Here is a 17,145-nt window from a genome sequence, read left to right as displayed (position 1 = left end):
TAGAAGACCTCCAAGGTCCCTTCCAGCTCTAATTAATTCTAATAATTCCAATTCTAATTTTGATGGGACCAACACACTGGTGCCATTTGCCATTTTTTAAATATCCGATTTATTTTTTTAATAATGCGGCAGGTATTGATTGATTTATTTCAGTGTGCTCCGGCCGTTTATTTATTTGCTAGACAACCTGTGGCCGTGATTGTTTCAGAGATAATTTCCTCAGGGCCTTCAGAGATGACAGAGCTTCTAATGTACTGCCTTCACTGGAAAATTAACTCTTTAAAATTCAGGGGAGAAATTCAGAAATGTATTGGCCTTGAAAGCTGTCCGTGTTGAAATGGCGTAGAAGTGAAGTCATAAGCCTGTCGCAGTCACGTGATGGTTTGCTTAACAACTACGTTGCTTAGTGATGGAGTTGAGTGATAACATTGAGCCTGAGTGGCGTAGGAGGCTAATGCAGCTGCCTGCAATTTCTGCGAGTTCAATTCTCACCAGGCTCAAGATCGACTCAGCCTTCCTAAGGTTGAGGAAGTACCCATCCTTTCTAAGGTGGGTAAAATGAGGACCCAGTTTGTGGGGGCAATAAGCTGACTTTGTATAAATATACAAAAGTATGAAGGCTATTGCTTAACGCATTGTAAGCCGCCCTGAGTCTCCGGAGAAGGGCGGCATATAAAAATAAATAATAAAAATAAAATAATAAAAAATAAATAACCTGTACCAGGAGAAAGGAACATGGGATCCTCCAAGTGTTGTAGAGTGACACTTCCTCCCCCCATTATCTTTGAGCACTTATTTATAGTAGCAGGGGATAATGGGACCTGGAATCCACCCAAAGGAGATAAAAATAATCCTTCTCTTTTCTCTACAGGATACCTCCATGACTAGATGTGAAATCTGTTTGGGAGATTTCCGGAATGTGCTGCAGTTTGTCCTATGTACTGCATGAAATGCACCATCAGTGAAAGAGCGACTGCTTTCCTCAAATCAATCACTTCAGCTGACTTAGCAAAGAAGTGGATTTTCTTGCTGGGTTGCAGAACAGTCTGAACCTAGAGCAAAAATTGATTTGACCGCTTCTTGTCACCGGTGGAGTGGGGGTGGGGGTGGGGGGTGAGGTTATATTGTTTTACTCTTTTTATATTGGATTTTTAAAAAATCGTTTGTAAGCTGCCTAGACTCTAGAGTCACTGAAAGTGAGCAGGTAGCCATATAAATTCTCTAAATAAATAAATCCTTTAAATAAATAAAGATTTCTAAGCAAGGAAGGGAAGACACATGAAAAGGGAGGCTGTGGGCTGGATGCAAAGATGAAACAATTAGACCCACTGGTGGATCTGAATTTGGAGAAGGGCCCCGATGAGACTTTTGTTCCTGGAGAGTTTCCAGGCTGCCTGGCATCGAAACAGATCAAACCGGATCCTGAAGGAGGACAAGCCAAGGATTGGGAAGGCCAGGGACAGGAATCCTTAAAGGCAAGGCGTCTCCCTCATTCAGTGGGGGGGCAGAGGAATTCTGACCCCTGGGACGATGCCAAGACGTTTCTGATTTCCTTCGAGCAAGTGGCTGAAGCTTGCCAGTGGCCTAAAGCTGAATGGATGACCCGGCTTCTGCCGGCACTGACCGGATCAGCCAGAGAGGCCTTTAACGGCCTAGAAACCAGAGACCAAGAGGATTATGGGAAAGTCAAGGCTGCCATCTTACGATGGGCAGCCTTCAAAATGGAAGCCCAGCGCCAGCATTTTCGACGGTTCCGTTACCAGGAGATTGACGACCCACAGAGAGTTTACCGACGTCTCCGGGAGCTTTGCCACCGGTGGCTGAAGCCAGAGAGACACACCAAGGAGCAGATCCTGGAGCTGCTGATCCTGGAGCAGTTCCTGGCCATCCTGCCCCCAGAGATCCAGAGCTGGGTCCGGGAATGTGATCCAGAGAATTGGGTCCAGACTACAGACCTGAGAGGGGATTTCCTGATGAGCCAACAGGAGGCAGAGACATGGAAACGGCAGGTGAGGTTTGGAGATATGGGAGAAGGGTGAGTTCATCAGTCCTTTATAAAACCCTTATAACAATAGCCCTTAGACTTATATACCGTTTCTCCGTGCTTTATGGCCCTCTAAGTGGTTTACAGAATCAGCATCTTGCCTCTCACAAAAATCTGACTCCTCATTTTACCGACCTCAGAAGGATGGAAGGCTGAGTCAACCTTGTATGTTACATTTCTACTATATTCCTGCTTTAAAAAGAGCTCCGTGGGAGATAACCGGGAGGCTGGGAGAGTCATGGAAGGAATGTTACTAAAGAACAGCTATTACAGCTGTTAAAGCCCCCAACTTAACAACAATTCATTTACTTTAGCTGCCCAAAAAGCCAACACAGTTCTAGGCTGCATAAACAGAGGGATAGAATCAAGATCACGTGAAGTGTTAATACCACTTTATAATGCCTTGGTAAGGCCACACTTCGAATACTGCATCCAGTTTTGGTCACCACAATGTACAAAAAGATGTGGAGACTCTGGAAAAAACACAGAGAAGAGCAACAAAGATGATTAGGGGACTGGAGGCTAAAACGTATAAAGAACGGTTGCAGGAACTGGGTATGTCTAGTTTAACGAAAAGAAGGACCAGGGGTGACATGATAGCAGTGTTCCGATCTCAGGGGTTGCCCCAAAGAAGAGGGAGTCAAGTTATTCTCCAAAGCACCTGAGTGTAGAACAAGAAGCAATGGGTGGAAACTAATCAAGGAGAGAAGCAACCTAAAACTAAGAAGTTTTAGAGAAATTTCCTGACAGTTAGAACAATTAATCACTGGAACAACTTGCCTCCAGAAGTTGTGAGTGCTCCAACACTGGAAGTTTTTAAGAAGAGACTGGACAGTCACTTGTCTGAAGTAAGAGCCCTGGTGGCACAGCAGACTAAAGCACTGTTATTAACATCAGCTGCCTGCAATTACTGCAAGTTCAAATCTCCCCAGGCTCAAGGTTGACTCAGCCTTCCATCCTTTCTAAGGTAGGTAAAATGAGGACCCAGATTGTAGGGGCAATAAGCTGACTTTGTATAAATATACAAAAGTATGAAGGCTATTGTTTAACGCATTGTAAGCCGCCCTGAGTCTCCAGAGAAGGGCGGCATATAAATCAAATTTTTAAAAAAAATGGTATAAGGTTTCCTGCTTGATCAGGGGGTTGGACTGGAGGCCTCCAAGGTCCCTTCCAACTCTTATTTTATTCCAGTTCTGTTCTGTTCTGTTCTGTTCTATTCACCATTCGAAGTTACAATGACCATTTTTCACACTTACGACTGTTAACAACATCCCCATGGTCACATGATTAAAATTCTGAGGCTTAGCATTTATGTTGATATTTATGACGGTTGCAGTGTCCCGGGATCATGTGATTCCCCTTTCACAACCTTCTGACAAGCAAAGATTCACTTAACAGCCATGTTAATAAATTGACAGCTGTGGTGATTCACTTAACCACTGTGGCAAGAAAAGTTGTAAAATGGGGCAAAACTCCCTTAACAATGGTCTCGCTTACCAACAGAAATTTTTGGCTCCCTTGGGGTCGTAAATTGAGGACTACCTGTATATTCTTATTTAAATTAATTTTGGAGACCGCCCATCTCACAGAGCGACTTTGTTAGATAAGAATTATAAGATCCGAGTTCAAATCCTCACTTGGGCATGAAAAGTGCCAGGTAACCTTTTCCTGATATTTTTATTTTCCTCAGTGAAACAGACCACGCAGAATTGTTGGGAGATTAGAGCATTCTCTGTGAATGCCTATTGTGAGATTTCCAAGGCAGTGAAAATAAAGCATTTTAAGCCAGTGCAGAACATGCAAAAGCCTGGGTGAAAATATAGTTTTTGTAAAACAGTTTTCAAAACTCACTGGGATTTTTCTGGTCTGTTTCAGGTGCCAGTATCTTCCAAAGACAGGATTGGAGATACACGCAATCCTGTAAAGGAAGTGCTGTTTGTGGAAAATGAAGAGCATATTTTTAGGGATCGGAGATCAACACATCCAGGTTTGTGGATTTAACACGGTTGACTTGATGCCTGATGGAAGGAAAACATTTAGTGTTTAGTGTCCCGATGCCTGGAGGCCGTGCGGGTCTGGATCGGGAGAAATAGGCTCCGACTCAACCCTTCCAAGACCGAGTGGCTGTGGCTTCCGGCGTCCCGATATAGCCAGCTGGTGCCATCACTGGCTATTGGGGGCAAGTTACTGGCCCCCACGGAGAGGGCTCGCAACTTGGGCGTCCTCCTGGACGCACGGCTGTCTTTAGAAGAGCATATGACGGCTGTGGCCAGGAGGGCTTTTTATCAGGTTCGCCTGATTCGCCAGTTGCGTCCCTTTCTGGATCGGGACTCCTTACGCACGGTCACTCAGGCACTCGTCATTTCGCCTGGACTACTGTAATGCTCTCTACATGGGGCTCCCCTTGAGGAGCACCCGGAGGCTCCAACTGGTGCAGAATGCGGCCGCGCAAGGGATTATGGGAACGATGAGATGCTCCCATGTGACACCTCTCCTGCGCGAGCTACATTGGCTCCCGGTGGTCTTCCGGGTGCGCTTCAAGGTGTTGGTTACCACCTTTAAAGCGCTCCATGGCTTAGGGCCTGGGTACTTATGGGACCGCCTTCTGCCACCAATAGCCTCCCACCGGCCAGTACGCTCCCACAGAGAGGGACTCCTCAGGGTGCCGTCGGCCAGGCAATGTCAGCTGGCGACCCCCAGGGGGAGAGCCTTCTCTGGCAGCACCTGTCCTTTGGAACAACCTGCCCCCGGAGATATGTAGGATCCCAGACCTCCGTGCTTTTCGCCGTGCCCTTAAAACTTTTTTATTTCATCAAGCTGGGCTGGCTTGACCCCCCCCCTTAGATATTTTTAGATATTTTTAATTATAAATTGATTTTAATTGGGGTGTTTTAAATTTTATATTGGGCCAAAACTTGTTTAATTCTTTTAAAATTAATCTTAAATTTTGCATGTGATGTTTTTATTCTTGGCTGTTCACTGCCCTGAGTCCAGTAGGAGAAGGGCGGTATAAAAATCTAATAAAATAAATAAAAATAAATAAATAAATAGTGTGCCAAATCCTACCCTTTGAAACTCTTAGGTATGAGGGTCTATGGAGATTCTCAGTCATCCAGGTCATGGTTGTCCCAAAGGTGCTTTTTCAAGGGGCAGCTGGACTTTCTGGTTTTTCTCTGAATAAGACTTCAAAGAAAAACAAGAAAGTCCTAGTTGCCTCTTGGAAAAGCACTTTTGGTCTCAGGAGTGAGATGACCAGATGGAATTGTTTGGGTATTTTGTTTAAAGTGCTCATCACGTGTCCTCCAGAGAATGAACATGGGAGCTCATGAGTGGGTTTGTGTGTAAGGACTACATCAGGGGTGGACAACTGTGGCCCTTTTACAACCTGTGGACTTCAACTCCCAGAATTCCTGAGACAGCCAAGCAGAATCCTCAGGAATTCTGGGAGTTGAAGTCCACAGGTTGTAAAAGGGCCACAGTTGCCCACCTTTGGACTACATTATAGTGTCAGCCCTGGAGGCCATCTTTTCTTTGAGGAACTGCTGGCCTTGAAGTCTTCATTGGTTGGGGGTGTTACTTGGAACCCTGACATATAGTTTAGCACTGATACTTTTATTATGGTTTATGAGAACAAGCAGCACATTAAGCAACACACAATCAATTCCCAGCAGAAAACTATGTGCTGTCCTTGACAAACGAAACAAGCCAGATTTCATAACTTGTTGCAGTGTAGGGGCTAAAACAGAATTTTGGCAACATCGACAATAACATCCATGTTAGAATCTGCAAGCACAATGACACTTTTTAAACATTTATCTCAGAATTTTTCAAATTGTGCAACTTTAAGATGGGGTGGACTTCAGCTTCCAGAAATTTCTGTAGCCAGCATGCGCACTGGCAATTATTAAGCAAAGCCATTGTTTGCTATGGAGTGCTTTTTTCTGAAAACTGGAAGTAACCTGCAGTTTTTGGCAAAACCGTTGGAAAAAGTGGTCATGTGACTGCAAGATTTTACAAATGGCTGTGTTTGTCAGGCACCAGAAATGCGGTTATGTGATTGCAGGGGTCGGGGAGGGGAGCGACCATTGGAGCTTCCAAACCAGATTATAACTCTCTTGTTCCAAGTAGTTCATAACTTTGGTTGCTAAGCAACTAGTTATAAGTCGAGGACTACCTGCACAGTTGTAATGAAAAGGACGGCTGCATCATCACCATATAACAAAAGCAGGCAAAAACTAGAATTAGAGCCCAGTTTATTGCCATAAATAAATCTTAGAACAACAATTAGAATTAGAGCCAGTTTATTGTCATAAATAAGCCTTAGAAGAAAACCTACAATTAGAACCAGTTTGTTGCTATAAATAAGTCTTTTAAAAAAAACTAGAATTAGAGCCAGTTTATTGTCATAAATAAGCCTTAGAAGAAAACCTACAATTAGAACCAGTTTGTTGCTATAAATAAGTCTTTTAAAAAAAACTAGAATTAGAGCCAGTTTATTGTCATAAATAAGATTTAGGGGAAAAAAACTAGAATTAGAGACAGTTTATTATCATAAGTAAGTCCTTATGCTACAATTGATTTGATGACACATAATAAATCAAAATAAGAGCCTTGGTGGCGCAGCGGACTAAAGTGCTGTTAAAGTAGCACTTAGCTGCCAGTTGCCTGCAATTACTGCAAATTCAAATCTCACCAGGCACAAGGTTGACTCAGCCTTCCATCCTTCTGAGGTAGGTAAAATGAGGACCTGGATTGTGGGGGCAATAAGCTGACTTTGTATAAAAAAAGAACACCGCTTAGGAGGGGCCAAAAGCCCTACTAAGCAGGTATATACAAAAGTATGAAGGCTATTGCTTAACGCATTGTAAGCCGCCCTGAATTTCCGGAGAAGGGCGGCAAATAAATTGAACCAATAAATAAAAATAAATAAATAAATAAATAAAAACCCTAAGTCATGGGGAGTCCATGGTTAAAAGGAAGAAAACACTTTAGCTTCACCTTGATAGTTATAGTTAGCATGCATTTATTTTTAATCTAATGTTATAGTTTTATTACGTTTTCTTAGGTCATGTGAAAGACGCATCTTTTATTGTATTTTATTGCAGTCAGCCCTTTTGGGCATATTTCATAGAAAAGTTTAAGAAATCAATCTTGTCTTCTACAGATGATAAAAACAGCCCTTATAGCCATCCAGTATCTTTTCCTCCGCCTGAGGGACAAGACTTCGTTGAAACAGGTCCAAATGAGGTTTGTAAACATCTGGCGGGAGGGGGAGGCCTTGTGACCAGCTTTTTGAAAGAGCAACAATCTTGGATAGGTAATCCTCAATTTACAACTGTAATTGAACCCACCATTAACAGTTAACAGTTAACATTAACAACAGTGATTGGTCTCATTCGAGACAATGATGAATCTGCATACAGACGGGAGGTTGAACAACTAGCCTTGTGGTGCAACCGGAAAAATCTTGAACTAAATACACTCAAAACCGTAGAAATGGTGGTAGATTTTAGGAGAAACCTTCCTATACTACCACCTCTTACAATACCAGACAACGCAGTATCAACAGTAGAGTCCTTCAAGTTTCTAGGTTCTATCCTATCTTGAGACTTAAAATGGACGCCTAACATCAAAAACATCATCAAAAAAGCACAACAAAGAATGTTCTTTCTGCGGCAACTCAGAAAGCTCAAACTGCCCAAGGAGCTGCTGATCCAGTTCTACAGAGGAATTATTGAGTCTGTCATCTGCACCTCCATAACTGTCTGGTTTGGCTCTGCAATCAAACAAGACAAACACAGACTTCAATGGATAATTAGAACTGCAGAAAAAAACAATTGCTACCAACCCGCCTTCCATTGAGGACCTGTATACTGCACGAGTCAAAAAGAGGGCTGAGAAAATATCTACAGACCCCTCACATCCTGGACATAAATTGTTTCGACTTCTACCCTCAAAACAATGCTATAGAGCACTGCACACCAAAACAACTAGACACAAGAACAGTTTTTCCCGAATGCCATCACTCTGCTAAACAAATAATTCCCTCAACACTGTCAAATTAACTACTAAGACTGTATTACTATTCTTCTTCTCATCCTTACTAGTACCTATCTCTTCCCACTTATGGCTATATCCATGTTGCTTGTATCTTTACAACTTATATTGTTTTTATTGTTTCCTAGTATGATTTGATTGCTTATTAGTATCCTATGACTATCACTAAATGTTGTATCTTATGATTCTTGACGAATATATATATATATATTTATGTACACTGAGAGCTTATGTACCAAAGACAAATTCCTTGTGTGTCCAATCACACTTGGCCAATAAAGAATTCTATTCTATTCTATTCTATTCTATTCTATTCTATTCTATTCTATTCTATTCTATTCTATTCTATTCTATTCTATTCTATTCTATTCTATCCTATCCTATCCTATCCTATCCTATCCTATCCTATCCTATTCCTATTCCTATTCCTATTCCTATTCCTAATTTCCATTCTATTCATTAAGGTTTTAAGTCATGACAGTCATTAAGCGGGTCATAGTGTGACTGCACCTGATGATTTTATGACCTTTTTGCAATGGTGGTTAAGTCAATGCAGCGGTCGTAAAGCGAACATCGCAGTCATTAAGTGAATGCCATGGTCATTAATTGAACCCATTAATTGCGATGGGTGTTTTTTGCCAGAAACTGGGAATAAATGCCGGTTCCTGACAAAAATATTGTAAATTGTGGTCGGATTACCCTGAGGCATAGCAAACAGCTGTAAATGCGGCCTGATGGCCAAATTCCCAAACTGCGATCACGTGGGGATGGGGCTGCCATCATAACTTCGAATCCAGGTCCTATCTATTTTGTGGGTGCGTCGTAACTTTGAATGGTTGCTAAGTAACCAATCGTAAATTGAGGATTGTCTGTATTCTAAAAATAGATTAACTGACATTGGCTCTCAGGTATTTTAATATAGAACAGTCAGTAAAGGAGTAACAATGCTTATTATATTTGTTTTCCGAATGTTACTACAATACTGTATATGGTAGTAATTTTGATTATGTGACTGCCCAGATGCTGCAACAGTCACAAGTGCAAAGACTTGTCATAAGTCACTGTTTTCAGTGGCTTCAGTAACTTTGAACAGTCGCTAAACAAGTGATTGTAAATTGAGGACTTTTTTTTTTTTAAATTTGATTTATATGCCGCCCTTCTCCGGAGACTCAGGGCGGCTTACAGTGCGTTAAGCAATAGCCTTCATACTTTTGTATATTTATACAAAGTCAGCTTATTGCCCCCACAAACTGGGTCCTCAATTTACCTACCTTAGAAAGGATGGAAGGCTGAGTCAACCTTGAGCCTGGCGAGATTCGAACTTACTTTAATTGCAGACAGCTGGTGTTAAATTACAGTGCTATCTGTATAGAGAAGGATTACATGCTCAATTAAGTTCTGGAGCGTTTTCAACAGAAGCCAGATATCTACCGGTCCAAAAGATTTAGAAGCTCCTGCATTGAGCAGGGGTTGGACTAGATGATCTTAGAGATAATTTCCAACTCTAGAATTCTTCAGGAAGTACACACTTTGTGTGCTGGTCCTTCTGCCCTGTTTTTCTCCTGGGAGGCTTCCTACCTTCTGGATTGCCAGCTGAAGCAGCAAAAGCCAACTGTGTTTCTGGAGGTCAACTTGCAATCCTTAATGAGGTTCAGTGTTTTATGGCCGAATTCAGACAGCCAGTTTGGCCTAGTGGTTAAGACACCAGGCTAGAAAGCAGGAGGCCCATGAGTTCAAGTCTTGCCTTTTAGCCATAAAAAGCCAGCTGAGTGACCTTGGGCCAGTCATATTCTTTTAAGCCCAACTCACCTCCAAGAGTTGTTGTGGGGAAAATAAGAGGAGAAAGGAGGTGTGTCGGATATGCCTTAAATTAGTTGTAAAAAATAGTACGGTGGGGGAGAGGAATGCAAATAAATAAATAAAATAGAAATCACAATTTGAGCTTCTTCTTGCTTCAGGGATCGGTGGACTTTGAACTGGCTGTGCATTTCACCGAGGGAGAATGCCCCTCATTGGACCCAGCCCCGAAAGCTTTTTACAAACAGATCCTGCAAGACGGTCGTGAACAGGGAACATCCTTGGGTAAGTCAGGAACCCCTTTCCGTTATTACCTGGAAGAAAAGAGGGGAAAAAATAGCAATAGCACTTAGACCAGTGGTGGGTTCCTCCCGGTTTGGCCCAGTTCTCCCGTGCCGGTAGCGGTGACGATATGACGTCACTGAACTGGTTCTGCCCCCCCACACCCCTCCCACCCACCCGCCGCGTTATTCTTACCTTTTCTTTGGCCCCATTCCCAATCTATTGCTGCCTCCTGAGTCCCAGCTGATGGCTAGAGGGAAAAAAACTGTTTAAACTTGATAGCCTTGATAGTACAGTGGTCTACGCACCCTGTTATTAACACAGCTGCCTGCAATTTCTGCTGGTTCGAATCTCTCCAAGGCTCAAGGTTGACTCAGCCTTCCATCCTTTCTTAAGGTAGGTAAAATGAGGACCCAGATTGTGGGGGCAATAAGCTGACTTTGTATAAAATATACAAAAGTATGAAGGCTATTGCTTAACGCATTGTAAACGGCCCTGAGTCTCCAGAGAAGGGCGGCATATAAATCAAATTAAAAAAAAAAAACCTCTTGCCACGGGGTGTCAAAGGGCCGCCCTACCCGCCCCATTCCCCGGAGACGGGGAATGCACTCCGGCCTTGCCGCGGAGCCGCTGCCTGCTCGCCCTTCGCCACGCGTTGTATCCTACTGCTCACCTTTCTCCCGCGGCTGGCTGTCAGGGAAGGCAAGCGCCCAAAAGTTACCGGAGTCTCTCACTCTCCTTCTTGAATGAGCCACTCTGGTCCATGCGCCGGCTGCGCAAGCGCACACCGTTTATTTAATTCAGCGGCAGGTTGGGTGTGCACTTGCGCAGCCGGCGCATGGACCAGAGCGCCTCATTCAAGAAGGTGAGTGAGCGACTCCGGTATCTTTTGGGCACTTGCCTTCCCTGACAGCCAGCCGTGGAAGAAAGGTGAGCAGTAGGAGTCGGGGAATAGTGCATTCCCCGACTCCAGGGAATGGGGCGGGTGGGCGGAGCCACGTGGCGAAGGGCGATCAGGCAGCAGCTCCGCGGCAAGGCCGGAGTCAGGGAATGGTGCATTCCCCTACTCCAGGGAATGGGGCGGGTGGGTGGAGCCGCCGGAGAAAGGTAAGGACATGCCGGCAGAATAGAAATTTAAATTTTTTTTCCCTACTGGTTCTGTGGGCGTGGCTTGATGGGAGGGGATCTCATGACTGAGTGGGCGTGGCTGTGAGTGACATCGAGTTGGCCACACCCACTCAGTCACAGGACCACCACCACCACCAAGCCACGCCCACAGAATCGGTAGGGAAAAATTTTAGATTTCACCGCTGGGTTGCTGGTATCGTCCATTTGGCTATCCCTTCCCTTCTTGGAGCAAGTTCATCGCCTTCTCTGGCAGACACGCTAAGAACGCAGTAACCATGCATGTGCTGCTGGCTGCTGTGTAAATCCTGTCTCAACCGTTGGGGCAGTTGCACTGTGGCATTTTGAAAAGGGGGTTGTTTGTTACATCCACCTGTTGCAGACGTTGCAACAGTGCTGCAGCGAGGGTTTTTGTGGCACAGCCCGAGGACCAGAGGCCCTCGCCAGTAACAAAGGTGAAGCGTTCAACCACTCTTAAAAGACTGGACAGGTAGGCCTCGGCTTACCGCCACAATTGAGCCCAAGATTCCTGTTGTTAAGTGAGACGTTGGTTGAGTTTTGCCCCTTTCTATGGCCTTCCTTGGCACGGTTGCTAAGTGAATCGCTGCAGTTGATAACTTAACAACCCGGTTGTTAAGTGAATCTGACCTCAATTGAGGGAGAAGGTCGCAAAAGGGGATGACGTGATCTTGGGACACAGCAACGGTCATAAATACGAACCATCTAAATCTTGATCACAGGATCATGGGGGATGCTGCAAAGGTCATAACTGTGAAAAACGGTCATAAGTCCCTTTTTTCAAGTCCCGTTGTAAGTTTGAACGGTCACTAAATGAACTGTTGTAAACCGAGGACTACCTGCATGCAATCTGCAAATTGTCGTCAGCCCCACCAAGTAGACCAGACTGAGAATCCAGAAGCTAAAACTAGTTAGTAGCTATAACAACATAGAGGAAGTCCTTGATTTACAACCACTTGTTTAGTGACCGTTCAAAACTAGAATGGCACAGAGAATAGTGACTTGTGACCAGCTGGCGCACTTAACTACAGGTAGTCCTCGACTTATGACAGTTCATTTAGTGCCCGTTCAAAGTCATAACGGCATTGAAAAAAAGGGACTTTTTCACACTTAACGACCATTGCAGCATCTCCATGATCACCTCACCAAAATTCAGATGCTTGGCAACTGGTTCCTATTTATGACGGTTGCAGTATTCCGGAGTCATGTGATCAGCTTTTGCGACTTTCTGACAAGCAGAGTCAATGGAGAAGCCCGATTCGCTTAACAATGGGAGTTACTGACTTTTACAATTGCGATGATTTACTTAACAACAGTGGAAGGAAAAGTCACAAAATGGGACAAAACTCACTTAACAAATGTCTCGCTTAGCAACATTAATTTTGGGCTCTGTTGTGGTCGTAAGTCGAGGACTACCTGCACTGTTGCAGCATCCCCATGGCCACGTAATAAAAATTTAGGCATTTGGCAACTGGCATGTACATTTATGATGGATCTGGGGTAATACATTCACCAGTTGTCACCTTCCCAGCAGGTTTCTGACAAGGAAAATCAATGCGGGAAGCCAGAATCAGAATAACAGAGTTGGAAGGGACCTTGGAGGTCTTCTAGTCCAACCCCTTGCTTAGGCAGGAAATCCTATACCATTTCAGACAAATGGTTGTCCAATCTCTTCTTAAAACTTCCAATGTTGGAGCATTCACAAGTTCTGGAGGCAGGTTGTTCCACTGATTAATTGCTCTCACTGTCAGGAAGTTTCTCCTTAAGTTCTAGGTTGCTTCTCTCCTTGATTAGTTTCCACCCATTGATTTTTGTCCTGCCTTCAGGTGCTTTGGAAAATAGGTTGGCCTCCTCCTTCTTGTGGCAACCCCTGAGCTATTGGGACACTGCTATCATGTCACTCCTAGTCCTTCTTTTCATTAAACTAGACATTCCCTAATGCCTGCAATCGTTCTTTTTTTTTTTTTTTTAATTTGATTTATATGCCACCCTTCTCCGGAGACTCAGGGTGGCTTACAATGCGCTAAGCAATAGCCTTCATACTTTTGTATATTTATACAAAGTCAGTATATTTTGTAAAAATATATAATGTATAATGTATTTTGTAAAGCCCCCACAAACTGGGTCCTCAATTTACCTACCTTAGAAAGGATGGAAAGCTGAGTCAACCTCGAGCCTGGTGAAATTCGAACTTGCAGTAATTGTAGGCAGCTGGTGTTAATCACAATGCTATTAGTCTGCTGCACCACCAGGCTTCTTGAATGTTTTAGCCTCCAGTCCCCTGATCATCTTTGTTGCTCTTTTCTGCACTCTATAGCAAAATAAGGTCATACTCGCTGCCTTGCTTAGCAATGGAAATTTTTAGCTCAGTTGTGGTTATAATCTTTTAAGCCCAATTGTGCAATATTCCTCCTCCTTCTTATACTCATATGCATTAGGGACCTGCCTCTCTGAAATTCTTTGTGCATATTTTCTGGTTGTTTTGGACTTAAGGTATGTTTTTCCCTCGCTGCCTATCTCTATCAAGGTCGTCTTCTTTACTCTCTACCAGGGTGGATTTGATTTAAATCGAGTTGATTTAAATCACAGTTTAAATCATGATTTAAGTCACTAGTAAAAAGGCTTGATTTAAATCAACTCGATTTAAATCATAATTTTTAAAGAGCAACTGTCATCTCTGCTACTCCTTTGACCCACTGTTGACTCACCGATAGTCCCAGTGTTGCAGAATATACAGCCTCCTGCTACATAACTAAGCTCCATTTCATGCTGAATAAACTAAATTATTTCTGTATCTTAAATAGAAAACTGTCTTACGATAGATTTTTACCCCAAAAGTTTTTTATTAAAATAAATTCGATAAAAATCAAAAAAATCCAATTTAAATAAAAAAAATCCAATTTAAATAAAAAAAATCCAATTTTTTTGATTTAAAAAAAATCATTGATTTTTATCCACCCTGCTCTCTACAGTTTCTCTAATTTTCATATATGGGTAGTCCTCAATTTATAACCATTTGTCCCAAAGGTTCTTTTTCAAGAGCTTATTTGTTTTTCTTTGAAGACGTTTCACTTCTCATCCAAGAAGCTTCTTCAGCTCTGATTGGACAGTGGGGAATAGAAGGATTTATACTCCTTGCAGACAGCTGGTCATTTGCATGCTCTTTAGAGAGTCATTGAGGCCACTTAGAGGTTTATCTGTGTCCTCAGAATCACAGAGGGGGAGGGAGACGACATCATCTCTCTCCAGTCTACAACGCAGTCCTTCCAGCAGTCCCAAAAAGGCTCCGCACCCATTTGCACAACTCAGGTTAGTTTAGTTTAGTTTTATTAAATTTGTATACCGCCCTACTCCTGAAGGACTCAGGGCGGTGAACAGGCACAAGATAAAATACAGAAATACAAAAGTTAAAAACAATTTAAAACCAAATTAAATAATATTGGCCCACGACAATTAAAATCCCAATAAATTTAAAACAAATTAAAATTTCAATTTAAAATTTAAAAGAAAGGGGAGAAAAATTAGGCCAGGCCGGCTTGCTGGAATAAGAGGGTCTTAAGAGCACGGCGGAAGGTGCGCAGATCCAGGATCCTCCGTATCTCCGGGGGGAGCTCGTTCCAGATAGTGGGTGCCCCCACAGAGAAGGCCCTCCCCCTGGGGGCCGCCAGTCAACACTGCTTGGCTGACGGCACCCAGAGGAGACCCTCTCTATGAGAGCGTACCGGCTGGTGGGAGGCTATTTGTGGTAGTAGGCAGTCCCGTAAATAACCAGGTCCTAAGCCATGGAGCGCTTTAAAGGTGGTAACCAAAACCTTGAAGCGCACATGGAAGACCACCGGGAGCCAGTGCAGCTCGCGCAGGAGAGCCATGTTGCTCCCATAACCACCCGCGCGGCCGCACTCTGCGCCAGTTGGAGCCTCCGCGTGCTCCTCAAGGGGAGCCCCATGTAGAGAGCATTACAATAGTCCAGGCGGGAGGTGACGAGGGCATGATAACCTGAGGGCACAGATAAACCTCCAACTGGCCTTAACAACAACTTCAACAGAGCTGAAGAAGCTTCTTGATGAGAAGCAAATTGTCTTCGAAGAAAAAAAAACCAGAAAGTTTAGTTGCCGGATTCACTTAACAACTGGTTTACGAATTTAACAGCAATGATTCACTTAACAACTGTGGCAAGAAAGGTCATAAAACGGGGCAAAATTCATGTAACTGTTCTCTCGTAGCGGCAGAAATTTGGGCCCAATTGTGATCGTAAGCTGAGGACCGCCTGTATTAATTCAGTCGAGGCCTAGCTGTATTTTCTCTTCTTTCCTTCTCTGCTTGCTTTCAATTTCTTCCCTGTTCTCTCAGATCAACTCACGGCAACCGAGATCAAGGAAGAAACGCTCCAGCCGGGCAGTCCTGAAATGAAGGGAGACCACCAAACAGAAAGCTCCTGTGAGGAAGGATTTGTGAAGCCCCTTCTCCAGAAAGGAGACGCCAATTTAGAAAACACAGAGGGGACAACGCTGCCAAGGAAGTGGCTTTGGGAAGATGGCCAGACCCTTAACCAGCATCTGACCCACATAAGTGAGCAATGTCCCGAATGCGGGGAACAATTCTACCCTCAGCCGCTGATGATAAAGCGTCGTATGACCCACACTGACGTCAAACCGACGGAACAGCATAATGTCCACGCAAAGGAGACCTTTTTTAGCTGTCCCGGCTGCGAAAAAGGCTTCTTTGTGCAGGAGAGGCCAGGCGCACCCACCGGGTTCGGGAGACGCTTCCGCGAGTGGATTCAGCCAAGCCAGCATCCCGCGAGGCGAGACGGAGACAAGGTTTACGAGTGTTCTTTATGTCGGAAGGAATTCCGGAGAAAACGTAATCTCACGGCGCACCAGAAGACCCACACGGGGGAAAGGCCGTATGGTTGTTTGCAGTGTGGGAAAAGCTTCAGCGAGAAAGCCAAGCTGATTCGACACGAGAGGGTCCACACCGGGGAGAAACCGTACGCCTGTCCCGCTTGCCCGAAAAGTTTCAGTCAAAGAGAGACGTTGCTGAAGCACCGAAGGATCCACACGGGAGAGAAACCTTATCAGTGTTTAATCGGTGAGGAAGATTTTGGACCGAGAGAGACGCTGTGGCAGCATCACCAAATTCACCCAGGGAGAAACTTCAGTAATGTTTTGTGAGACTTGGAAGTGAATGCGGGGGGAGCTTACAACCGCTATCGAATTCCTCAAATTGCTGTTGCTAAGCAAGACAGTCATTAAGTGACTTTTGCCCCATTTTATGACTTTTCTTGTGGTTGTTAAGGGTTAAACCGCCTGGTTGTTTTGTTAAAAGATGGGTGGCAAATTTTTTCAAAGTGACATTCTACAATTCTACTTATAATATATTCCTTCACCTCTCCTTAATCTAATAACATTTATATATATATATATTTAAATCGGTAATATTTCCCCCTATATTTTTTTGTTTATTTCTCATTTTTAACCAATTATACCAATTATTCCATATTTTATAATATTCTGATTCTTCTCTTTCTTGCATTTCCTTGGTTAACCTATCCATTTCAGCACATTCTAAGATTTTTTCTATTCTGTTTCGTTTGGTGTTTTTTCTTGCTTCCAATTTTTTGCGTAAGTTATTCTTGCAGCAGTTAATATGTGAATTATGAGATATTTAATATCTTTAGGGTATGATTTGTTAGATTCCTAATAAAAATGTTTCTGGTTCTTTTTCTATCTGTGTTTCTGTTATTTGTTCCAACCATTTTTGAAAAAATGCTTAAGAAGAAATCATAATCTTTTTGTGTATATGTTGTATAAATGTTTGTT

The 17,145-nt window shown here is 43.5% G+C and overlaps 1 protein-coding gene across 1 annotated transcript; it reads left to right on the top strand.

The window, feature by feature from the left end:
* The first annotated feature begins 1,310 nt into the window (after positions 1 to 1,310).
* Positions 1,311 to 16,596, top strand: LOC139311860 (zinc finger and SCAN domain-containing protein 31-like). Its single transcript, XM_070936384.1, has 5 exons — positions 1,311 to 2,009; positions 3,920 to 4,031; positions 7,209 to 7,291; positions 10,060 to 10,183; positions 15,674 to 16,596. Exons 1-5 carry the CDS (start codon positions 1,311 to 1,313, stop codon positions 16,495 to 16,497), a joined length of 1,842 nt encoding a protein of 613 aa, XP_070792485.1. The 3' UTR covers positions 16,498 to 16,596.
* The last annotated feature ends 549 nt before the right edge of the window (positions 16,597 to 17,145 follow it).

Source organism: Pituophis catenifer, unplaced genomic scaffold (genome assembly GCF_029215685.1).
Source record: "Pituophis catenifer annectens isolate HBS135680 unplaced genomic scaffold, rPitCat1.0.hap2 SCAF_2, whole genome shotgun sequence".
Taxonomy (NCBI): Eukaryota; Metazoa; Chordata; class Lepidosauria; order Squamata; family Colubridae; genus Pituophis; species Pituophis catenifer.
This window is presented reverse-complemented; position numbering and strand designations above follow the sequence as displayed.